The following is a 24,451-nucleotide window of genomic DNA, read 5'->3' as shown; positions in this document are numbered from 1 at the left end:
TCGGCTGGTCAGAGCTGTTGTTCTCTAGAAAAGTAGCAAGCTGATGTTTCGAGATGTTCTGCCCTAATTTTAGCTCGTTATTCCCCATTACCCAAACCACAGTTTGGATATTTGCCACGTTGGGGTGGTGATGGTGACTCCCTGCCCCCTCCAGGCAGGTGAATTTCTGGAGCAACATAGACAAGTGGGAAGAGCAAGGACTCGTGTAGAGGGAGTTATGAGAGAATTAAATACCATTAACCATATTCATTAAGCAATTTCAGGTACAAAAGGAGGCTTGAAGGCAGGTTTGCAGGCCCTTGCTTTTTAATTTCATTTCTATTCTTTCTGCCTTCTGCCAAAGCTATTTTGTCTCTGGCCACCTAAAGAGGCAAAGTCCCTCTTAGGTCTGCTCTGGACACTCTTGAACAGGCTCCACACAGAGTGTCACAGGGTCTTCCTGGGGGTCTGTGGGGAATCTGGGAAAGAAAAAAGGAGGATTATTTCACCTCAAGGGAAGGAAACCTTGGGCTCAAAGCTTGTTGGCTTCTCAGCTCTAAACCAGCAGCCTGAGGACACACACCAAAGCGTACACCTGTGTCCATCAGCAGCAGGACCTTCAGGAAGATCTTGTGGTTGCTTTGGAAGTGACTTCCAACTAAAATGCCCATCTGTTCTCTTACCAGAGCCAGGCCTAGTGCTTTGGACTGTCTGTCCCACAAGTGGTTCATGGTAAGTTTGTCCTGGTCCTTTATTAGTCATTACAATAACGAGGTTGGAAGAGACCTTGGCAGGGGCGGCCCCAAAAGCTGCTGGATGTTTGCTGGTTTATTTTTTTCCCATGGTCTCTTACTTTCTGTGCCACAGAGGAGCTCAGGAATGGCTCCTCAGAAAGGGGTTTACATGCCAGGATACCTTTCCTTTCAAAGGATAAAGATTTACTACTGACGTGAGCAGATACAACAAGGAATCATTTAGGTTGGAAAACCCCTCTAAGGTCATGGAGTCCAACCATTAACCCAGCACTGCCAAGGCCACCACTAAACCATATCCCCAAGTGCCACATCTTTTAAATCCTTCCAGGGACGGTGATTCCACCATCCTGCCCTGGGCAGACTGTTCCAATCCTTGACTACCCTTTCCAGGAAGAAATTTTCCCTAATGTCCAAACTGAACCTCCCCTGGTTCAGCTTCAGGCTGTTTCCTCCACACATCAATATAGGAAGGAACCTGTGGCTTTGCAGGACAAAGTTATAGTTTGTATATTGCAATGCCTTAAATCACTAAGGGGAAGAGCTAAAAATTAGCAATAAAAAAAGGATTTAATGGCATGTATTGAACAAGGCTTACTTTTATCACTGATTTTGTCTGCAATTTAACTATGAAGGGAGTGTAGCATTTGGTCTACTGTAGCTTTCCTAAATTAAACAACTCTGGAAGGAGGGAATCCTAGAGATTTATTAGGAAATGAAGTCAGTTTTTTTTGAACCAATGATTTTCCTCTCATTCCACCTGTCAGCACAATGTCCCCCTCGAAGCAGCTCATTTCATTAATACCAAGCAGCTCAAATTCATCGTGGCTCGGAGCAAGTGGCAGGTGAGTTGCCCTTAATCTATATTTTTGTTATATAATCTATATAATAATCAATATAATCTTTATACTATATAATAATATATATTATAGGTTATTTATATTATATATTATCTAACATATAATATGTAATATATAATATATAATCATATTGTATTGCATATTATATTAATATATACTATATATTATATATTAATATATAATATACAATAAACTATAATAATCTATATAATCTATATTTTTGTTATATATATTTTTATTTACATTTGAATCTTTGAAAGTCTTTTGGGCTTGGACAGCGAGCTCAGCAGAGATCTCAGCTTGGCTGTGAATGGGGAATAAGCCCAGGAGGCTGCAGCTGAGGGATGTGTCAGGAATTAATTATCCTAGACTTTTACTGCCTGGGAAACACTTGGTCTCATGCAGGTGCCTGTAAGACACAAGGTTGTGTCTAAGTGAGGTGCCCTCAGCTGCCTTTGCTGAATTATAGACAGGTCTCCAAAAATACCTCTTTTCCAGAGGTTCTCTAAAATGATGGGATTGATTGCCTTCTGAAGAAGCCAATTTCTCCCTGCTGGTTGGAAGGGGAGGGCAGCTGCCCAATTTCAACTGAGATGTCTCACATGGCAGAATTTAGAGCAGAGGAATCCCACCTCCTGCACTGTGGTAGGTCTTCTGTTGACCTGAGTCACCGTAGGTTGAACTGCAATCAATGGATTTAAGGCCATTGATTCCAGCAAGTCTTTCTTCTGATGTTTTCCATTAAAAGCGCCTTTCCATCTGCTTTGAGTGGCCAGATTGACTTTGGAAATCTCAAGCAGGGTCCTACTTCCCTGTTCACAACAGCAAGTATGTCCCCTGAAGTCAGTTTAGTTTCATGTCTGTCAATGAGGGAAGAGGAAGATTTAGAGAGCAAATGAGACCCGGATTGGTGACGTGTACAAAGGGTTGGCAGTGTGTAATTAAACTCGTGGGTGAGGTAATTAAGAGTTCAGGATTTCATTTGGGTATGTTTGCTTTGCCATCCTCCCACCATGTCTCCATCTCACTGTGCTGCATTTTGTTTGGCTCCCCAGCGGTCTCTGATGTGCTACAAATCCATCCTGGTAATGAGGTCTATCCCAGAAATCCTGGAAAGGACCCACGACAACACCTCCCTGGCCATCTCCCGACACCTCATCGAGGAAAGCACTTCATCCAGTACCAGTGGCTCCTCTTCAGACAACGAGAACTCGAATTTCCCCAAGAAGAGGCATTTTGGTTCCACCCCCGAGCTGCACTTGCCCGTATTTGAAGCACCAAGTTATCAGGAGCCTCCAAAACGTTCAAGTGAGCAGAAGCACTCCAAGGCACCAGTCCCTCCAGTAAAACCCATGAGGAGGAAATATGCTTCCATGAAGGCTGAGGTGGGGGACAAATCACCCACAGAAAGCAAAATGCTCATGGCGAGTGTCTTCCAGGAGAAGGAAGAGAGGCTCCATCCCAGTGTTCGAGATGAAAGAGCGGAGCAACCCCAAAGGAGTGGTGCTGCTGAGCCTTCATCTGTGGGGGCTTCCATGGAAAGCACATCACATCCAGGTCAGAAAGGAAAACCAGACATGTCTTTAGCTGATAAGGAGAGGATTGAAAAGGCTGGGGATGGCACAGAAAAGCCATCTGCCTTTGTGCCCAGGCAGAGTGTCATCAAAAGCACTTTCTACAGCCAAGCAACAGAGCTCCCTGCAAGGCTGCCTTCCTCGCCAGGCAGGGAGTTCAGGAGGCACCTGGACAGAGCCAGGAGGACTTTCCGGAAAGGTGGATATTCGAAGGTGCCCCTCAGTGGTCTCCGTGAGCCCCTCCTGGAACAGTTTGAACTGGAAGAGGAAGAGGAAGGAGATGATCGCAGGGAAAGCCTGCTGGGATCCTTGACCAAATCAGCGTCGTTTGACACTGCCAGGAAACCACCACATCCTGCCATTGCTGGTACCAGCAGGAGCCGTTCCCTGGACGACTACAGGCTGAGAGCCTCGAGGTCACTGAGGGAACAAGACATTTTGGAAGAAGACTGTGATGTCTTGTCCCAGGAGAGCTGCCCTGAAGGCAGTGACCACTGTGACATTTCTGCAGGGCCTGGCAAGGGATGTTCTGTAGACACATCAAAGCAGGAGGAAGTCAGGAGAGCCAGCAAGGATTGTCCAGGAGAGAAGCCCCCTCCTTCCACACATTGTGAGGGTAATGAGTGCCCAGCTGCTTTTATGCAACAGGCTGAGGGACTTCCAGTGTCACCTCACAGGAGTGAAAATAGGAAACCTTTACTGAAGAAGTCAAAAGCTACTGAGATTGAGGAGGATGTTGAAGAGTTGGAAGGCAAAAGCCCCGTTCTGACTGCCCAGTGCTCAGACATAACTGCATCAGCAGCCCAAAAACATGAGAGCATGGAGGGTAAATCTTCCTCTGACACTGCTTTTCAGGAGAGCAAAGAGTCCATTCCAACCTTGACACAGTCAGAGGCCACCTCTGAGTCATCTCCCACAAGTAAGGGAGGTGTGTGTCTGCCCCAGGAGTCTGCTCACAGCGCTGACATCCACCAGGATCAAAAAGGTGGAATGTTGCTGATCAAAAGGACAGCCCCAGTTCCACCTTGGAAGGACAAAAGGCAGAAACACTCAGGTGAAAAGACCTCTGCTCACGGTGTTGCCGAGTCTGAACTCATGGAGCATGAAAGCTCTGCTGTTCCAGCAGAACAGACAGAGACCGATTCACTTCCAGTACGCAAAGACAAAAGTCGGGAACTTCCTGGGAAAAGTGTTCCAGCAGCTCCTGTCTCTCTGGGCAAGCGGCCAGGTGCCCTCACAGCTGGTGAAGGGGCTCCTCAGAAGGTGAAGACCCACGAAGAGGTGAGTTCTGCTGTCCTGGAGGAGGAAGGGCTGGGTGTGACAGGAGTCACTCCACTATCAGCCCATGCTGGTGAAAGCCAGGCTCACAGTAAGGCTCCTGCTCATGGATTCACAGCATCAGCCAGCCTGAAAGGAGAGCACCTTGCTGTTCCCAAAGTCCCACCACCACAATCAGTGCCGACTCCGGTCTCCGGTGGAGCACAGGCTGAAAGGGAAGGGCCAGCTCACAGCAAGGAGAGGTTTGTTGCTCTGAGGAGCGAAAGCTCTGCGGTCACAGAGGTTGTTCCCAGCTTGGTCCATGAAGGAGCCAAACCCCAGAAGGTTTCTGAAGGCCATGCTGTTCCAGGGAGCAGACACACAGCAGGAACAGTGTCCTCCCAAAGCACTGTTCTCCCTTCGGTCTGTGAGAGGGAAAAACAGGAACATCCATCCCTTCACAGCGAGGTGAGATCTGCTGTGACAGCAGGTGGAAGCCCAGCAACTGCACAGACCACGTCTGCTCCTTTCCCCAAGGCTGGACATCGGGAGTTGGAGCAGCAGAGGGCTGCCGGTCCCAGTGCTGGGATTTCTGATGGTCTGGGGGGTGCCTTAACTGCTGCACAACCAGAAGGTGCTCTAGCTTCAGCCTATGAAGTAGAATATGAGGAACATCCAAAGGTCCATGGTGAGGGTGGAGGCGTTGCCTTAGAAAGTGGAAGATCTGACGCTGGAAAAGCTGTCCCACCGTCGCTCCGCAGGGATCGCCGTCAGGAGCGATCACATCACAGGTCTTCCTTTTACAGTGATGAGGAGTCTGCTGTGCTGGAGGGCTTAGTGGACGAGATGGTTTCCCTCTCTGAAGAGATGAATGTTTGGGCAGAGTCAGTTTCTGGAGAGAAGGAGAGCAGAAAGCACATGGACACCTCCTCCCCTTCTGTAAAACAGAGGGAAGATGAGCAGGATGGCCTTGAAGAACCCTACCTTGCTGTGAGTGAGGAGTCAGAGGTACTGGAAGGGCAGGGAGCACAGACAGTTCCTCACGAACGTGAACACCTGGAGGACTTGGCGTTTGAGAGCCCCACTTCCAGCCGAGCCAGCGTTTCCTCAACAGAGAGCTTGGACACTGGGAAAAGACCCAGCCGAGTGTCAGTGATCAAGGACACCGGGAAACACCCAGAAGTGTCTTTGGTGAAAATCAAAGACCTGTCAGATGAAACCCCCAGTACTGGCAGCGGCCCTCAAAAATTTGACATCTCAGAGGTGGAACCTGCCTACTTGAACTTCTCTGACTTGTATGACATTGTCTATTTTCCGTTTGAATTTCTGAGCTACAAGAAGCCTTCGCCCAAGCCAGTTCGTAGACGGTTTATTCCTCTCGGTGAAAGGGCAAGGTCTCCTCCTGCAGGGCATCTGCATAAGGATAAAAGGCTGTGCATCAGGGAGCAGGCAGAGGACAAGAACAGGAAGAACCATTTGGAAATATCTGAGGATTCAAAGGCAACTCACTTAGTGGCCATGGGGAAAGGGCCAGAGAGCCATAAAGAAATGTACGGCTCCCAAAAGGACTCCGGTGGGAAGCAGAAAAGCTCCTTCCACACCAAGCCAGGACTCTTTAAGCCATATGCAAGGTCTCATTCAGTGGAGCTGTCAGTGGAGCAGAGTCTGAAGAAGAAAGTAAAAGCTTCTGTTGCCCATATTTCAAGAATCCTAAAAGGAAAGACATCTCCTGAGCCAGAGGCAGAGGAAGGTAAGTATTTCACTCTGCTCCTTTATAGATTTTCTGCTATAACTGGGCTCTGATAAAGCTGCCTTTTCCTTTTATCTGAGGCTGTGGTTAGACTGAGATTGTAAAACTGGCCATGGCAGGTTATGAAATCAGCAGTTTCCAGCTCCAGCACTACCCCTCTGTTACTGGGTTACCCCAGTGCAGAGGCAGATGGGTTAATCCACTGATGGAAGGGGCTCAAATTCTCCTGTCTGAGGTTGCACAAAAGCAGACCTGGGTGATGTTTTCCTTGCTGCAGTTATCATCTGACCATGGCAAATCTCAAAAAAATAAAGTGACTGGGAGAAGCTGGTGAAGTCAGCTATAGAAGTCCTATTGGACATCAGGATCTGTCCTTTCTTCTCTGCCATCCCTAGATATTCCCTGTTCTTCCAGGACACTGTTGTGTTTGTCACAGCTGTCACAGCCTTCCCTGCTGACTGAAGGCTGGTTAATAAGGGAACCTGTGAGTGATGAGCTGTTTATGTGTGAATGGTGGAGCTGTCACTGTAAATTGATGCCGCGGGGAGAAGGGTGGCCTTGAATGACTTCTCATCCTTTCTCAAAACAGAGTTTGGTGAGCTGGGAAGTGAGGCAGCAGAGAAAGAGCTGTTAACAGGGGCTGAAGGATCTCTGAAGAGGAAATCAGCACTCTCCTCATTCAAGTTGCCAAGCCTCATGCCAAAGGAGAAAGGTATTGCTGTGGCACTGTGGTGCCACAAAGCCAGTGGTTTGTTTTAGCATGAAGTATCAGTAATGAAAATCCCAGTGCTGTGTGAGGCCAGTTTCTAAGGATGGATCTGCAGTGATTGTCTGGAGAGATGACCTGGACCAACTCATGTAACATGGGCCAGTCTCCTCTGTTTACATCATAACTAGGACCTTGATAAAACCTGTCATGGCGTTGTTTGCAAATTGGAGCCACTCCAGGAAGCCACTGCAAAGGAATAAAATCCAGGTGTAAGATAGAAAGAGAATAAAAGGAGTATCCATGGGTGGGAAGGCAGAGGCAGGGAACTATGAATTCCTATGCTCCAGTCCTGAATGGATGTGTTAAGTCCAGACATGCTGCTACAGAGCTACGGAATGAAAAATAACGGGGCAGCCCCACATGGTGCATCAGTGAAGCTGAATTTGCTTTTTCCTAGACAAGTTTCCCCTTGACTCTGTCAGGAGCATTTCCCAAGGTCAGACTAACGTCCCAGTACTCAGCAGAGCCCAGGAAAACACTGGGAAGGGCAGGTGTGAGAGGCTGGCAGCTCCTGGCAACTGGGGAGAAAAAAACCCCGGAGAAGCACAGAAGAAAACCTGAGCTCCCCCTTTGCCATGGAGGCAGGAGCAGATTTGATGCTCTGTGGGGTTTTTCCTCCTTTCATATCCATCTTTCATCTCTGCTTCTCTCTTCTTACGTTGTCTTGATCATGGTATCATTTAGGTTGGCAAAGACCTCTAAGATCATCGAGTCCAACCATTCCCCAGCGCTGCCAAGGCCACCAGTAAACCCTGTCCCCAAGTGCCACAAACACATGTCTTTTAAATCCTTCCAGGGGTGGTGACTCCACCACTGCCCTGGGCAGCCTGTTCCAATCCATGATGACCCTTTCCATGAAGATAGTTTCCCTAATATCCAATCTAACCCTCCCCTGCTGCAACTGGAGGCCATTTCCTCCAGTTTTGCCCCCACATTTTGGCTCGGCTGGGGGAACACTCTTGCTGTGACATGATCTCTCTCTGCTCTGAGTTGTTCTGCTGCCTCAGCTGTACCAGCAGGGCTGGGCAATGTATTCCCTATGGACTTCCCAAGATCCATCTGGGTGATCATGTATGAGCAGTCACACTGTGTCCCTGGGGCTCCTGCACCTGTGCTCAATGCCCAGGGGGTTCTCCAACTGGCGGTCAAAAGACTGACAGAGCAAGAACCAGAAATGTTCTTGAACAATTAGAAAGGTTTTCTGACGTCCTGCATGCATTTGTTTTCCACAGAACTCTCCTGGCTATTCTGAATTGATGTTTTTTCCTCTTCCCTGCAGCCCCCTCCTTCACTGAGGAGCTCATGGACCAGGCTGCTGCCGTGGGACAGTGCGTGACGCTGTCGTGCCGGACGGCAGCTCACTCCTCCCTGCACATCAACTGGTTCAGAGGTGACACTGGCATCCCTCCAGGGAGTCCCTGACCTCTGGGACAGGGGTGCAGGGAGGGGTTTAGACACCTTGGTATCAACTTTCGGGGTGTTTATCTCTCCTACCTTCTGCTTTTCAGATGGGATCCCTATCCAGAGCAGCAGCCGGATCCTCATCTCATCCACCCTCAAACACTTCCAGCTCTTAACTATTCTCTCTGTTAATCCTGAGGATTTTGGTATTTACACCTGTGTGGCCACAAACTCCCTGGGCTCGGCATCCACCTCTTGTGTCATAAGAAAAGCAGGTAAGAGGAGAAGCAGCTACAGAAACAGGTGTTATAAATAATTCTGCCCCAAAATGTGACCTGTAAATACCTTTGAGGTGAGATTTCTGCAGAGAGGTGCAGAGGACAATCTCTCCCTTGCTGTTGTCCACAGCCTTTGCTGTCTGGTAGTGTGGCACATATTGCAGGGTTCATTCCCTCTTCTTCACTCTTCTGGATTCAGAGCCCTCCAAGACAAAACTTTAATACTGAGTTTAAATTTAGGTTGGGTTAAATTGCTGTTTCTCTAGGTGTGTGCCTATATATACATATAAAACATATACATATATATATAAATATATATATAAAAATATATATATACCCGAGACATGCTGGGTGTAGGGTTTTGATTCACAGCAGTGCTGCTCTTAACAGTCCTTGGGTTTTGTGCCTCCTCTCAACAGAGGTTCCTCCCAGCCCTCCACCCCCTGACATGGTGGAAGTCTACAAGGATGGAGTGCAGGTGGTCTGGAAACCTGTGGAGACCAACACCCCTGTCCATTACACCATCCAATGCAAGAGTCAAGGTAAAGTGCTGTCCTTACACCTCAAAGGGAACATCTTGGTTTGTGTGATCCCTTCACCTTCTGGATATTTTACTTTTATTCAGAAACAGCCTGATTAACTCCCTAGTTTTGAGTTAGGAATGAAATCCGTACAGCCATCATTCAGCCATCTGAAAGTTAAGTGTTGTGCTAAATAAATCAGCCTGGAAAATATGCATCCTCATACCAAGGCTTTGCTGAAGTGTGACTCAAACTAGGTGACACGAAAGTTATGACCCAAAAGTGAGCAGCTACAGAAGAAAATGCCTGGTTGGTGCCTGATACACAGCCTTGAGTAATTTGGCAAAAGGATACACTAATAATGCCCAGCAAACAACATCATCTTATATCCAGGCTTTCTGGACAGTCTGTTGTGGAGGAAGGTGATCTGTCAAAAAGAGAGTTCATCCTCTGCTAAACAGCCAGGCTTTCTTTTCCCATTGATTACGGAGGAAGCTCAGGGCAAACAGCCAGAATAAATACCCACATTTTGGCAATACTGCATCACCCCTTTGATGTTCTCTTGCAAGGGTTTGGTCCACAGCTTAAGGAAGTCAGTGAATCATAGAATCATGGAATTATAAAAAGGTTTGGGTTGGAAAGGACCTTAAAGACCATCCAGTTTCAACCCGTTGCCATGGGCAGGGACACCTCCCACTAGCCCAGGTTGCTCCAAGCCCTCTCCAACCTGGCCTTGGACACTTCAGGGATCCAAGGGCAGCCACAGCTTCTCTGGGCAACCTGTGCCAGGGCCTCACCACCCTCACAGAGAAGAATTTCTTCCTGACATCTGATCTAAATCTCCCCTCTTACAGTTTAAAGCCATTCCCCCTCCTTCTGTCACTATGTGCCCTTGTCAAAAGCGGATGTTTTCCTGTTCAGTCACAAAAGCTTTGAACCAAATCCCCAAGCCTATTCCATCTCTCCTGGGACTGCTTTGCTGTTGTTACTACGAATGTGATGTCTGACAGCAGTGCCTTCTGCAGTCACACAAACACAGCCCTTTGGATTCAGCTGCTCCATGTTCCCTCATCTAATTCCCCGAATATACAAACACTCCCTTCTGGATTAGCACGGGCACAGGCAGTTTTCAGCCTTTTCCCTCTGGAGCTGGTGTGAGTCACTTTTTCTCCTACGCCACTTTCTTTTTGTTATTCCTTTTTGACACGACAATAGGACACACTCTGTGGAGGATAGAAACACAGGTTGTTCCAATTAGGAAAAAAACAGGAAACGGCATCTATAATCTTCCATTGCATTCTGTGTATTTAGCAGGAACATGAAAAGTTTCTGAACACAGGAGGATTAAGGTAAAAAATTCCTTGTTTTATCCATGACTTGACAACAGGCTTTTACCAGCTGCTTCTGCAGACACTTTTCTCTATTTCTAAGCTGTATCTGCTCCTTCTTATACAAACACATCCTTAAATTCAGCCAGTACCCTGCAAAGTCATCAATACTTTCAGTTTGGGCAGTGAATTACTGCTTATTTAAAGGTTTGAGGCCTCCAGAAGTGTTTATTTGAGTGAAAGGATGGGTTTAATCTCAGGCAGTAGAAAGGAGTTGAGTTCAGCCTTGAGCACAGCAGCAAAACATGAGACACAGCAACATGTGAAATGAAAGGTCATTAAATGTTTGCTGGTGATTTTCTCCTTCCCACCTTAGTCCCATAAATTATGAGTCCAGAACATATCTGCAATTTCAGTTCCTTGAGAAATCATCCGAGTTTCATAAAAGCTGAGTAAAACTGCCTACATTTCAAACACTGGTTTTGCTTGGAGAGTGTTAGTGGATAGTTCTGTCCAGGAATCCTCATGGTCTCAACTGGATTCAGGACAGGGCCAAAAGGAAAAACAGGTCAGTGATTTAGCTGGGGGTTCTGTTTGGAGTTCTTGGTGGATATTTGCATTAGAGATTGGTGCAGGAATTAGATAAACAGAAAGAACACAGGAAAGTTTCCCCATTTCTCTGACAGAATATTGGCACAACTTGGACTTGTCAGATATAAACCAGCTGATTTCAGAGGAGAGTAACACAGGGACAGTGAGTGTCACCACGCACAAAAGTTGGCCATAGCAAGTTGGTTTTTCTTTCATTCTACAAGATTCAGAGAATCACACAAAGTTAAGGGATTGGAATGGGCCTTTTTTTCTTCATATTCCCAGCACATAAGTAAAGCTGGTGGAAAAAAAAAAAAAAACAATAAACCCCAAAACCTCAAAAAAGCTACAACCCAGTGAGATCATCATAATTGAGTCCCGGTGTCTTTTCTCTCTTTCCTTGGTTAAGATGGGGAGTGGACAACTCTGGCTTCTGACCTCGCTGACTGCTGCTACTATGCCAAAAATCTGCCCAAGGGGTTTATCTACCACTTCAGGATTGCCTGCACCAGCAAAGCAGGAATGGGCCCCTACAGCGACCCATCTGCCAGCGTGAAAATCACCGGGAAGGATCCAATGGGTAAGATCAAATCCCGAGAAACCATCGGGATCTTCCTGCATCAAAACCACTGCACCCTTTTAGATGTGGGCCCAGAAGTCAAGAGCAAGTGAACCAAGGCCAGTTCCACTTGGCTCAGGGTGATTTAGGGTTTTTCTGTCTAAAATTACATTATTTACTAATTCTGGACTCAGGGGAATATGTATAAATATATCCAAAAACCCAATAAGAGAATAACATTGTGTAAATAGAAACAGTATGTAAATATATGTAAAATTTAATAATAAAATAAAAACCTGGGAACTGAAGATTACCTGTTGAAGACACACTCAGGTTTGATCAGAGATGATGAAGAAATGGATCTTGGACCATAAATGTGTGACTGGAGGCATTTATCTCTTGATATAGATCCGCCTCTGGTGAAAGCCCTGGACCTGCTCTATATTATGGACTAAATCCTAAATTCAGTAGTTAATGTCTCTATTCCGGTGTTTTCCTTTGGGAATTATTGTCCTTCTGTGATGAATTTTCCAGCTGTATTTTGTCTCTGAAGTAAAGAAAGCCCAATTTACTATTTTTTTTTTCACTTGTTTGACTGCATTGTACAACTCACATGTTTTTAAAATTAAGAAATCCGTAACCCCACAGCAAACATATCCTTGTAGCAAAGCATCCTTTCTGCCAAGAAATAGAAGGATGGTCTAACTGGAATTTCCTCCCAGTGGAGAGGATTGCTCTGTAAAAATCAGTTCACAGAGATATTTTTAACTCACCTTAAATCCTCTGCTTTCCCTTGGTCCAGGATCCATCAATGTATCTCAATGTGTCCAGCATTTCCAAGCAGATGCTTTAAAGAGATGATTTAGTGTTTCAGGGAGCACTTGGACACAACAACACACCAGAACTAGAGCAAAAAGTTTCAGCTACTGCCCTGAAATATCCACCCCAAAGAAGTTTCTGGTTCTCTGTCAGTGTCTTGCTGTGACCTGGTGACTCGTTGTGTGAGGAGATGTGAACCAGTGGCTCAGATGTTTGATATATCAAGCTCACAATATACAGTCCACCTCATGCTGCCTGGATTGGCCACACCAGGGAATTTTTGGGTGGAAAGAGCAGGATCAGTTGCATTCCAACAGCACTGGGTGCCACAGCTGGGATTCAGGCTGCAGAGTCACCTGGAGAAATCTCTGCTGTCGCCTTTGCTGTTGTTCATAGACAGTGGAGCTTCAGAAAGGCCCCATTTTCCACACAGAGCTGTTTTCCCATGTAATCCCTGTCCCTTTTTCTCTGCAGAGCTTCGTGCTGCAACACAGGAAATCCCAGCACCTGCCACTGAGGAAGAGAGTGAAGTAATCACACCATCTGAGCCCTTCCCAACCTACCAGACCTACGCCTTCCAAACAGAGATCAAAAGGTAGAGAATCCAGCTGAGTTCTCTGTGATCCAGAGGGAAATCCTACGTGTGATGGAGCACCTCTCCTATGAGGAAAGGCTGAGAGAATTGGGATTGTTCAGCCTGGAAAAGAGGAGTCTTTGGGATGAGCTAATTGAGGCCTTCCAGGACCTGAAGGGAGCTACAAGAAAGATGGAGAGGGACTTTTTACAAGACCATGCAGTGATATAACAAGGGGGAATGGCTTCAGGCTGAGACAGCAGTGTTAGATTAGAGATTAGGAATAAATTATTTACTATGAGGGTGGTGAGGCCCTGGAACAGGTTGCCCAGAAAGGCTGTGGCTGCCCCATCCCTGGAAGTGCTCAAGGCCAGGTTGGACAGGGCTTGGAGCAACCTGGCATAGTGGAAGGTGTCCCTGCCCATGGCAGGGGGTGGAACAAGATGATCCTTAAGGTCCCTTCCAACCCAAACCATGCTAGGATTCTGTGTTTCTATGATTTTATGATTCTATGTGGCTGGAGTTTAGAAAAGTCACATTTATAAATGTGCAGCTCAGCAAGTGTCACAGTGGGTTGCTGAAAACCCCTCCACAGTGATACACACAAACTGTTGGCTGAGTGATCTTCACCTTGGTTTGGTAGGATTTAGTTGTGCATTTTTTGGGAGAGCAAAAGAGTTGTAGATTCATAGAATGGTCTGGGTTGGAAGGGACCTTTGAAGGTCATCTAGTCCAACCCCCTTGCAACGAGCAGGGACATTTTCAACCAGGTCAACTTGCTCAGAGCCCCATCCAACGTGACTTTGAACATTTCCGGGGATGAGGCATCCGGTACCTTTCTGAGCAACCAGTGCCAATGTTTTATACCCTCATTGTATAAAAATTCATCCTTATATCCTGTCTAAATCAGCTCTCTTAGTTTAAAACCATCACTCCTTGTCCTATCACGACTGGGCAGCAGGGCAGTCACTTGATATCTCGTGAAGTGAGCCCAGGGCTAACAGAGTTTCCTGTCCTTGCTGCATCAGCCTTTGCAGGTACCAGTTTTGGTCAGGGGGTTAGGATGCAACTTTTTCTGCCTAGAAGAGAGGCACTGACTTCTGTTGCCAACAGGGAGTAGTTCTCTTGCTCTCTCCTTCTCTCTCTCCAAAGGAGTTAAGCTCTCACTCCTGTAATTTAAAGTGACTGTACAGTTTAGAGACACAGGAGGATGTGCAAACTGTGAGAATGGATTCAATAACACCCCATCAGGTGTGGACAAAAAACACAGCATGGGATCCTGGTGCTTTTAAAGAACAGCAGTTCCTGGCTCTTCCAGGAGCAGCAGAGAAGTTTAATGTCCCTTTGTGTTCCTTTGTACCAGGGGGCGATTCAGCATCGTCCGACAGTGCAGGGAGAAAGTGAGTGGCAAGACTTTGGCTGCAAAAATCATCCCTTACTGGCAAGAGGACAAGCAGACTGTGCTCCTGGAGTACCAGGTCCTGAGGAAGCTCCACCACACAAACATAGCCCAGCTGAAGGGAGCCTATGTCAGCCCACGGCACTTGGTGTTGATCCAGGAGGTGTGTGTGGGACCAGAGCTGCTCCACTCCTTGGCACTACGGTAAGAACATGGAAGGGTTTTCCACTCAGGGCTGGAAAACACCTATTGCTTTCTCCTGACAAACTGGATCATCCCTCTCCATCAATTCCAGTGTGCTGTCATTGCACATGGGATTTGTTCTGCAGCCTCTTGAGAGATTCAAAAATTACTTTAGTTCCCTATAAGGTTGGGACAATTCAGGGCTGCCCAGTTGAGACACTGAAAGCAGTTTACAGTAGTTGATATGAAATCCCATCTCCCACAACATGGAGGTTACTCAGAAAATCTTGTTTCTCCTCCACATTGTTTCTCAGAATGTCAGAAAATGGATCTGATGAAAGCCTGTGGTTAAAAGAGGGGCAATGATGGGCATCAAATCTGCATTTTGATTTCTGCCCAACCCGCTGCTTTCTCTGACACGCAGCTCTACGACCTCCTGAGCTTCTTGCATCTGTAAATTTGACTCACAGAATGGGTTGGCCTCCCCATACACAACAGATTTGCTAAATGAAGAGTTGTTTCCTCTTGACTCTCAAGGGCCTGATGGGATTAAACATCCAGGGGTGTAGAAAAGCATTCTTGGGCATGGAGATAGGGAATAGAAAACAGAGCTGTCCTTTCTCCCACCAGGACATCGTACTCCGAAGTGGAGGTCCGGGACTACCTGTGGCAGATCCTCAGTGCCACTGAGTACCTCCATGCCCACAACATCCTGCACCTGGATCTCAGGTCTGAGAACATGATCATCACCGAGCCCAACCTGCTGAAAATCCTGGATTTTGGGAACGCACAGTTCTACACACAAGACAAAGTCATTACCATGGACAAGTGCATGGACTATGTCGAAACCATGGGTGAGTACAGAGTTCAGTCACACCACTCCAGTGGGCATCCAGGGGTCCAGAGCTCAGGGATCAAGCACTGCTGCCACCTGGCCTGAGGTCCTCAAGGTTTCACTGCAAACAGCATCTACAAAGGTGTCTTACCTCAACCAGCTCCCTGTCCCGGGAGCTGCTTCTTCTTCACTCTTGGGAAGGCAGCAAAAGTACCCACTGCCTTTGTGCTGCTCTCAGTGCGTTGGAGCAGAGCTGGGCTCACACCAGTTTGCTTTTCCAGCTCCAGAACTGCTGACAGAGCAAGGAGCCCTCCCACAGACTGATATTTGGTCCATCGGAATCACAGCCTTCATCATGTAAGTCAGGCTGTCCTTCCCTGCCCTGTGAACAGCCTTAAAACCACAATTCCTGAGTCACCAGTCAGGGAAGATGCATTGACTCAGAGAATTGACATCAGTTGTGCCAACCCTCCTTGGCAATGCCAAGGAAGGCTGTGGGATGGAGGGGATGGAGCTGGGTGTGGGATGGAGGGGATGGAGCTGGGTGTGGGATGGAGGGGATGGAGCTGGGTGTGGGATGGAGGGGATGGAGCTGGGTGTGGGATGGAGGGGATGGAGCTGGGTGTGGGATGGAAGGGATGGAGCTGGGTGTGGGATAGAGGGGATGGAGCTGGGTGTGGGATAGAGGGGATGGAGCTGGCTGTGTGTTGGAGGAGATGCAGTTGGCTGTGGGATAGAAGGGATGAAGTTGGCTGTGGGATAGAAGGGATGGAGCTGGCTGTAGGACAGAGGGGATGGAGCTGGCTGTGGGATGGAAGGGATGGAGCTGGCTGTGGGATGGAAGGGATGGAGTTGGCTATGGGATGGAAGGGATGGAGTTGGCTGCACAACATGAGGATGCCCAGTCCCAGTGATGTCTCCCTGCAGAGGAAGGAGGCTGTTTTACAACACAGCAGCTGCTGGTGTTTTTCTCTTGTCGGAAAAGCCCCAACTTTACCAAAAAAATCCAAATGATACCAAGTGGAAAAGCAGCCAAAGTCATGAAACTCATTGAAGAACAGTGGCCTTTGAGATTTTTATTTCCTGTATGATGTTTCTGTGCATTGTCATGACCCTCCTCTCACTGCTGAATGGGAGTTACTGGGAGAAGGAGCATCCTGAGTGATGCCCTTATAAGAGTCAGAGAATCCTAGAATGGTTTGGTTTAGAAGGGACCTTAAAGATCACCCAGTTCCAAATTCCCTGCCATGGGCCGCTATACCAGGTTGCTCCAAGCCCAATCCAACCTGATCTCAAACACTTCAGGGATGGGGCAGCCATGGCTTCTCTGGGCAACCTGTGCCAGGGCCTCAGCACCCCTATAGTAAAGAATTTCTTCCTAATATCTAATCTAAAGCTCCTTTATTGTAGTTTAAAACTGTTCCCCCTTGTCCTGTCACTCTGGGCCCTTGTCCTAAGTCCCTCTCCAGCTCTCTTGGAGCCCCTTTAGACACTGGAAGGGGATCTCGGGTCTCCCTGGATCCTTCTCTTCTCCAGGTGAACCCCCCCAGCTCTCCCAGCCTGGCTCCAGAACGGAGGGGCTCCAGCATCTCCGGGGCCTCCTCTGGACTCGCTCCAACAAGTCCACACCCTTCTTATGCTGGAGACTCCAGAGCTGGAGGCAGCTTCACTCTGATTAATTCTCTTCTTTTGGGGCAGGTTGAGTGCCAACTACCCCGTCAGCTCCGACGTCCCCTGTGAGTTCCTGAGAACCACCAGGAAGGGCAAAGTGAAGCTCACGCGGTGCTACGCGGGTCTGTCCGGGGGGGCTGTGTCCTTCCTCCAGAGCACTCTGTGTGCAAACCCCTGGTAAGGTGCTGTCTGCTCTCCCAGCTGCACAGCTGGGGCAGATCCTGGCTATTGGCCCTCCTTTCTCTCCATGTGCAAGGAGCCTCCTCACCCAGCAGGGCTCCCTGACTGACCTCCTCACCTTTCCTGTTCCAGGGGAAGGCCGTCAGCCTCCGAGTGCCTTCAGAGCCCGTGGCTCCAGGAGACAGGTTTGGACAGCAGGCAGCAAGCACTGGTTACCTTCCCCACCACCAAACTGAGGAATTTCCTCATGGAAAGGGAAAAGAAGAGGGGCCTGCTGTGCTCCAAGTACGGCCTCATGATAGCACAGTGACGTGGATGGGACAGGCAGGAACTGCCTCTCTGTCCCTTCTGCACTCAGTGTTTGGTATCAAACCGTCCTGCCAAGCTGGTGTCCATCAGCTGAGCTGGGGTCACTGCTCCCTGTGTTTGTGCTGGTGTGTCCTGCCTGCCACAGGCTGTTCCTGCGTATTCTGTGACTTGTTGGGTAACTGGGCCAGCAGACAGTGAAGGCAGCAAATGCACCAGTGACCACGGCCTTGTAACAGGCACGTGTTGTCCTTTGGCACTTTGAAGCCAGGCTGCTCTTCCCTGGGGAGTGCACAGGCCCTTCTACCCAGAGATGTGCCAAAGGCTCCATGTTTTAATTCTTTAAAAAAATCCTGACATTTCACGTTGTTTCTCCTTCCAACCCTGCTTTCCTCTGCAATGGGTGGTGTTGGCTGTGTCGTGGCTTTGTACTCATAACCTCAGTGCTCCTCCGAGTTTCTCTGCAGTGATTGATGTATCTGTGGGTGCCACTGACTTCCTTTGATTTTCCACACAAGCAGCATCAAGTGGAGGCTTTCTCAGAGCTGTATCTGTCTGTGTTTAGAGGAAGGAACACAGAAAACAGTTCCTGATGCATTGCAGTTTCATACTGGAGTTGAGGCTGTTTAACCAGGGATGGCCTTTCCCAACATGTTTAACCCCTGTTGTTCCAAACCTGAAGGATGCAGGTTGTGACTCCTTCCCTTGCTCAGTGTGCAGAGCAGGAGCTGTGACCTGGAACGTTTTCCCTGTGCTGTCGAGAGCAGGCACCGACTCAGCAGATTGTAAAACTTTGAATGTTGAAGGAATATTGTCTTCATTAAGCTCTACAGGAGAGAAAACCAGGGGTTTAGGGACAGGCTCCACACTCAGCTCTCTCAGGGGATAGAAGAGTTACACGAGACAGACACTGCAATGAGAGCTGCCCCCCAGTAAACTTTTCAAATTTATTCCTGGATTCCTTCCAATTTAACTTCTCTTACAAATCCAGTCAGGTTTTTGTTGGCACAGGCTGGTTTTTTACTCTTGCTGTTGCACTTTGGGATGGAAAGCTCAGTGCCAGGGGAGAAGCCACCCAAGCATAAAATTTAATTGCAGATTAACTCACTTGGAGCTTTCACACTCTTCCATATATGACTTTTTTTTTTTGCTTCTCACAACTGCATGCATTTGAGCATGTCTGAAGTCTTTTATAGACTCAATACTGTTTGGTTAAATAAACCATTCTGACAAGCAAGTAAAGCCAGATTTTTCTGCTGAATGACTGTCATTATTTTTATATCCCTTTCCCAAGCTCAGTCTTTCACCCTCACTCTGACCTGGGGTCCCTACAAGTGATAACCAATGTGCACTGTGTGTCAGCAGGGAACAAGCTCCATGCAAACCATCCACATAAAAAATCCTTTTCCTAAAGCCTTGGAGTGAGGACATCACTTGGCCAGGATGTGATGATGTCTCAGAGCTCTCCAGCTATCCTAAGGCATTCCAGGGTAAGGTTTGGAGCTTGAATTGACCAGAACTCAGGAAGAGCTCAAATTTAATTCTTGGTAGCAGAGCCAAACAATGAGCCCAGGGGTGACAAAAAAAAGAGGTGAGAGCCAACATGAAAATTGTGAAAAGGTGCTGGAATTGATAATGGGAATATTAACTGTCACAGTCAAGCCTTGTGCAGTTACAGGTGGTTTTGGTTTTCCTTGGTTCTGCCAAAGCTGCTTGATAGTTTCTGCCTGAATTTCCACACCACAAGGTCTGGGCTAATGCCCAGTCTGGCAGGCTGGGATAGTTTGCCCTCAACATGCAGTTACAACATCCCCCTGCCCTTTGCAGAACAAAGCAGGATCTTTGGACATCTGTGAAAATAGTTTGAGTTTCATTCCTTGATAATATATAATCTCCAAAGTCCAAGGTTAGTGTCAGCATTAAAGTCAATCCACTGTTCTCTGTACAGGAAAGGCTGGGATTTACCACCTATAAGGACTTATAATTTACCCTAATTATTGAAAGGGAATAAAGCCAAGCAGAGTTTGCAGGGGGCAAATTTTTATCTTGCATTGATCCAGGAGATAAAACAGATGTTTGAGGTCTATAAGGTCACAGTGGCTGTAGCCCATAAGGGATTGAGGTTGTTTTCTCATGCCCCACTTAGGTTTTTGAGCCCCTTCCCATCACTCCATCCCTTTCCTTACAATCTCCTTGGGTATTTGCAGAGGATGGGGTCTAAACTGGGAGAGTGGGGATGCCTTGAATGCTCAGCCTCCTGCAGACCTGGAAAGGTAGGTGACCACCTGCATTCCTAAGCCACATAAGCACATGAAAATGGTATTGCAGGTTCTGAGTGATGTTCACAATGCTCTTCTCCCACTGATCTGGTAAATGAGGTGATTGGCAAGATCTGACCTTTTCTTACACATGAAATGGGAAGGAGCTGTTGGTATGTCCTTGCTTAGCACATCCCACCTCTGCTCCCTTTGGGGATCTCATCAGATACAAGAAGGGGACCACAGGCATGACAATTTGAATACTCCAAGGAAATTCTTACGTCTCTGGAAAGGATATTTGCTGCTCTCTGATCTTTCAGGAGTTCACTACAAGCTGGTGCCATCCTGCCAATGATACTTTATAAGTGGAAGTAAATAAATGTGTCAGTGAGGAGCTGATAACAAAATAACGCAGTCCTAGTGCTGGTGCACAGCAGTTCATCCCCATGCTCCCAAGGCACTTATTTTCCAGCTCATCTGGCCTGGTCTTTGCTTGTACAACTGCTCTCACACCAGTGCCAGTGCTGCCACCATGGACACACAGCTCCTTTGACTTGTGGTTTTGAATTTAAGGACAGGAATTTAATAAGACACTAAAACAAATTGGGGGGGGGAAGTGTATGGCATGCTTATACACAACCAGCCCCTTTTATCCCCTTACCTCTCAGTTTTCCTCCCCAAATCACCTAAATCCATCCTTTATGCCCCTTTGGTTCCTCCCCAAACTATCCTACTTTAAGTCCTGTGTAATCCCAAAATCCTCTTCCCCTACACACCATAGGATGTCTGCCCTCCCTTGACAGAAATCCTCCTCCACATCTCCAGGGGTCTCATGCCAGGACCACGGGGCTGACAGCTCTGCTGGGACAGCCCTGGACAAAATACTTGTTCCTTGGAAGCCCTGAATTTGGGTTCCCACCTGTCAATATGCCCCTGTGCTCCTCTGGGTTTTCAACAGGCTGATGGCCACAGGGACGGGGCTGGGAATAGCCCCAGAGGGCACATTTTGTCTCTCTTTTATCACATATCCCAAAACCACAGTAACCAGAGACACAGAGCAGCAACCACGTGAGACAGAGGTAAAAACACAAGCCGTGATAAATGTTAAGCAAACAAGATCAGATCAGGAGCTGATAACCACGGGATCACACAATTTGCTCAGAGGTAACACCGAAACAAACAACACAACAGGGGCTTCCCAAAATCAAAAGCGTGGCCGGTATCTGAACCGAACATCGTGAACGGGCTGCATGGTCCCGAATCCCCAGCGGCTGATGTCTATCCCTGGGATCTCCTCTTCCTCATTGACCAGCTCCAGGTCATAGTGGCTCAGCATCAAAAACACAAAGAGTTTCATTTCAGCGCTGGCGAAGAACCGCCCGGGACAGATGGATACTCCTGCCCCCCAGGGCATGTTGACATATTTCAGCTTCTTCCCATTTTTGTAGAAATCCCTCTTGGTGCCATCTGGGTTCACGAAACGGTCGTACTTAAATTTGTGAGGCTCGTGGTGAATTTCTGGGTTCATCTGCACGGCGAGGTGAGGGAACAGAGCCACCCTGTCTCCCTTGCGGAGGGTGTACTCTGTCCCACTGCTTGTCTTGAGGCTGATGTCCTCCAGGACAGCTCTGACCAGCAGCGGGGCTGCCACCAGCCTAAGGGTCTCCTCCAGAGCACTGTCCAGAAGAGGAGCCTGGTTCAACATGTCCCTAGTGATGGTAACTGGACGGCTCCCTGCCTTCACTTGCTGCCCATTCTCCTTCAAGACTTTGTCTACCTCACCTCTCACAGCCTTCAGAGCTTCTGGATGCTTCAGCAGGTACAGGAGGAGCCAGAAGGCTGTTGGGCCCGTGTTGCCTTGGGATGCCCAGAGGAGCATAAACATGAAACGATCCCGCATGTACTCGGGGACACCGTTTTCTGCCAGAAGTTGGTCCTGATCACTGATCCACCCACTGATATTGTCCTTCTGCCTGGCCTTCTTCACAGACAGCACGCTCCAAAAGAGCCTCTTCAGCCGTTCGGCTTCTCTTTTGTCCTTGTGAGGCAACAGAGAGAAGGCCAGGCGAGGGAAGAGGCGGTCGTACTTCCGAAACTCCTGGAACAGCTGGTTGGAGTGGACACGATCTCGCTCCTCAGCTTTCTCCTTGTCTCCTGCCCCCTGGTGTGGCTCAGAGCCGTACAGAGCCAGGTACCCGGCTCTGAAGACGATGTTGTAGCAGTAGTGGAAGAGGTTCTCCTCCCGCCACACTCGCTTCTCCTCTCCTGGGCTCAGGTTGAAAAGCATCAGCTTCTGGAAGTTCTCCATGGTGGTTTGAGTCAGGACACTGAGCCCCTCTCCCGTCAGGTGCTTCACGCTCGATTCACGGGCTACGTTGTGGCTGGATTCGTTGGGCTTGTAGCCAAAAACCTGCAGGACCAGCTGAGTTGCAGCAGCCCTAAAGTCCAGTTTAGACCGTGATTCCTTCACGATGCTGCCAAAGCAGAAGGGGTCCATCACGAAGGTGAAGTAATAGCCACCGATCAGCACCGTGAAAACATCCCCGTGTTTCCTCCACATCCTTTTTAGAAACTCTGAACTGTCCTTCCTGAAATCCAGCAGGTAGCCCAGCCAGGGAATGGTGCCTTTGTCCAGGGGCGGCTCATCTGGTCTCTGTCTCCGAAATACCCCCAGGACATAGAGGCCACCAAGCAGCAATGACACCAAGGCACAGAGGAGAACCACCCACAGCCCCATGAGAGCTCTGTGCCCGTCTGGGAGCTGGGACTAGGGACAGGTTGGGGCAGGAATGTGCTTTCTATTCCCATCCAGCAGCTGATATGCAGAGGCACAGCTGACAACCTCTGTCCCCATTGGCAGCGGGTGTTTGCCTGCCCCCGCAGAGCACTCCAGTCTGAACTTGGATTTCTGAGGTGGGAGGGATGTTGTAATCCTGTTGAAGTACCCATGCTGTGTAAGGGGGATAGATTTTGGCCTGGGCTCTGCAGCAGTTTAAGCATATTTCCTTTTCTAGGGACATGGAGCCCAGTTTTTTTGGGGGAAAAAAAAAGGTTCAGAGGATTCCACTCCATGATTTCTGCCTTTAAGGCCAGGCTATGGAGAAGCACTGCAGGCTGAAAAAAATGAAACAAAGGGATGTTGGAAATGCTACTGGAAATAAGCTCAGGGAGGGGGTTACAGCCGAGCCAATTTGGTCTCCACAGACAAGAGAAGGAAAGGTCTCTAACATTTTGATGTTCTCCAAGGCACAGTGCCCTAGAAGTTTTTTCCCAGTGCTGCCACCTTGATCTGCACACACAGTCACCACAACCTCTGTCCCAGTCACTGGTGCCTGGACCTCGCAGCGCCCTCACATTGGACAGAGAGTGACATTATCCCCTCGCTATTTCCCTCACCTTTGCCCTTCCCCTGAGAATCCCCTCGTAAGTTTTCCGCTGTCCCAAGAGTTCTCCTCTCTCTGGGATCGTAATCTTCATCTTCTTTCTTGCTTCCCAGCTGCTGTCCCTTTCCACGTTCCCTCCAGTGACCCGACCCGTGGAGTGAAGGTCACATCACAGCATCAGCTAAATGCATATTCTGGCTTTGTTTCTTTAAGGAAAGCTCCCAGCCTCACCGTTTTGGAAACACACTGTAGCAATGTTGGGAAGAAAAATAACAGCAGTGAAAACAAATCCATCTTTCCAGATCAACTCCAAGCCCTTCTCAGTCCTGTAACCTTGTCTAGCAATAAAACTATGGTGATGAGTGTTTTCTTTTAAATAATTCCTTTTTTTTTTCTGTACAGTTCTAGGCAAGTCTAATGCTTAATAGATTTTCAGGCTGGAAAGGGACCATTTAAGGTTCAGGAGCATCTGGGGTGAACAATATATTTAAATAAAAGTCAGCAAACTCATAATCTTGAGCTTTAAAGCTACACTGGGTAATAAGGATTGGCCAACAGGTCCCTGTGCTCTTCTGTTCAGCCCATGATCTCACTCTGTGGTGTTGTGAAGCCAATATTTATGTTACAGTATCCATGGATCTTTTTTCTCTTGTCAAAGGGGCTCTGTGGAAGTCAAATTCCTCCATCACTGTTCTGCTGAGCCCACTTGTTTTCTCCTTCTCACTGGCTGTTATTGGTTTCAACTTTGTTCTGATCAAACTGGTCTCAAATCAGCCTATGATTGAACTGATCTCTAACCAAGGATGTATCTCTTGGGGAGAGTTTCCTGCTCAGCAGGATGGCACAGCTCATCCTAACAGAGGAAACTGTCCCTGGGCAGACAACTCAGCTTAAAGGTGCCCAGCTCCTCCTGTTATCTCTCCTGGTAGACAAAGGGATGATCCCAATTGAACCATCTGGCTCTTGCCACCTACCTGGCAGATGGTAAGAGCCAGGAGAAGCAAAGCCACCCCCTGGCTGGGTTTCTGGCCTAGTGGATGAGTGTGGCAAATCTGTTCCTGGGTTTCTGGATTGATGGATGAGTGTGTAAAAGCTATTCCACAGCCCACACCATGAACTGGAAGGATAATGGGATTGCTCTCCTCCATCCGACCCTTTGGAATCTATAGAAGAGAACATCTGCATGTTTCACAGAATCACAGAATATGCTGAGTTGGAAGGGAC

General features: G+C 48.0%; 2 protein-coding genes across 2 annotated transcripts in view; one reads left to right on the top strand and one right to left on the bottom strand.

The window, feature by feature from the left end:
• OBSCN (obscurin, cytoskeletal calmodulin and titin-interacting RhoGEF) overlaps positions 1-18,748 on the top strand; it is a 173,325-nt gene extending 154,577 nt beyond the window's left edge. The window contains 14 exon segments of the mRNA XM_039382410.1: positions 666-711; positions 1,499-1,576; positions 2,647-6,172; positions 6,762-6,884; positions 8,221-8,331; positions 8,450-8,617; positions 9,040-9,162; positions 11,470-11,640; positions 12,913-13,033; positions 14,376-14,615; positions 15,225-15,448; positions 15,711-15,786; positions 17,128-17,277; positions 17,413-18,748. Coding sequence (XP_039238344.1) covers positions 666-711; positions 1,499-1,576; positions 2,647-6,172; positions 6,762-6,884; positions 8,221-8,331; positions 8,450-8,617; positions 9,040-9,162; positions 11,470-11,640; positions 12,913-13,033; positions 14,376-14,615; positions 15,225-15,448; positions 15,711-15,786; positions 17,128-17,277; positions 17,413-17,590 — 5,335 coding nt within the window. The 3' untranslated portion in view covers positions 17,591-18,748.
• Positions 18,749-20,917: 2,169 nt separating this feature from the next.
• On the bottom strand, positions 20,918-23,219 carry LOC113999717 (5-beta-cholestane-3-alpha,7-alpha-diol 12-alpha-hydroxylase). Its single transcript, XM_027743338.2, has one exon. The coding sequence runs from the start codon at positions 22,579-22,581 to the stop codon at positions 21,049-21,051; it is 1,533 nt and encodes a 510-aa protein (XP_027599139.1). The 5' UTR covers positions 22,582-23,219; the 3' UTR covers positions 20,918-21,048.
• Positions 23,220-24,451: the final 1,232 nt, after the last annotated feature.

This window comes from Pipra filicauda, unplaced genomic scaffold (genome assembly GCF_003945595.2).
Source record: "Pipra filicauda isolate LSUMZ 115617 unplaced genomic scaffold, ASM394559v2 scaffold269_size1075953_pilon, whole genome shotgun sequence".
Taxonomy (NCBI): domain Eukaryota; kingdom Metazoa; phylum Chordata; class Aves; order Passeriformes; family Pipridae; genus Pipra; species Pipra filicauda.
Note: the sequence above shows the minus strand (reverse complement) of the source record. Positions and strands in the feature narration are given on the sequence as shown.

Bases quoted from the DNA above. Each gene is read 5' to 3' on its own strand.
- LOC113999717 (XM_027743338.2), bottom strand. From the start codon at position 22,581: ATGGGGCTGTGGGTGGTTCTCCTCTGTGCCTTGGTGTCATTGCTGCTT.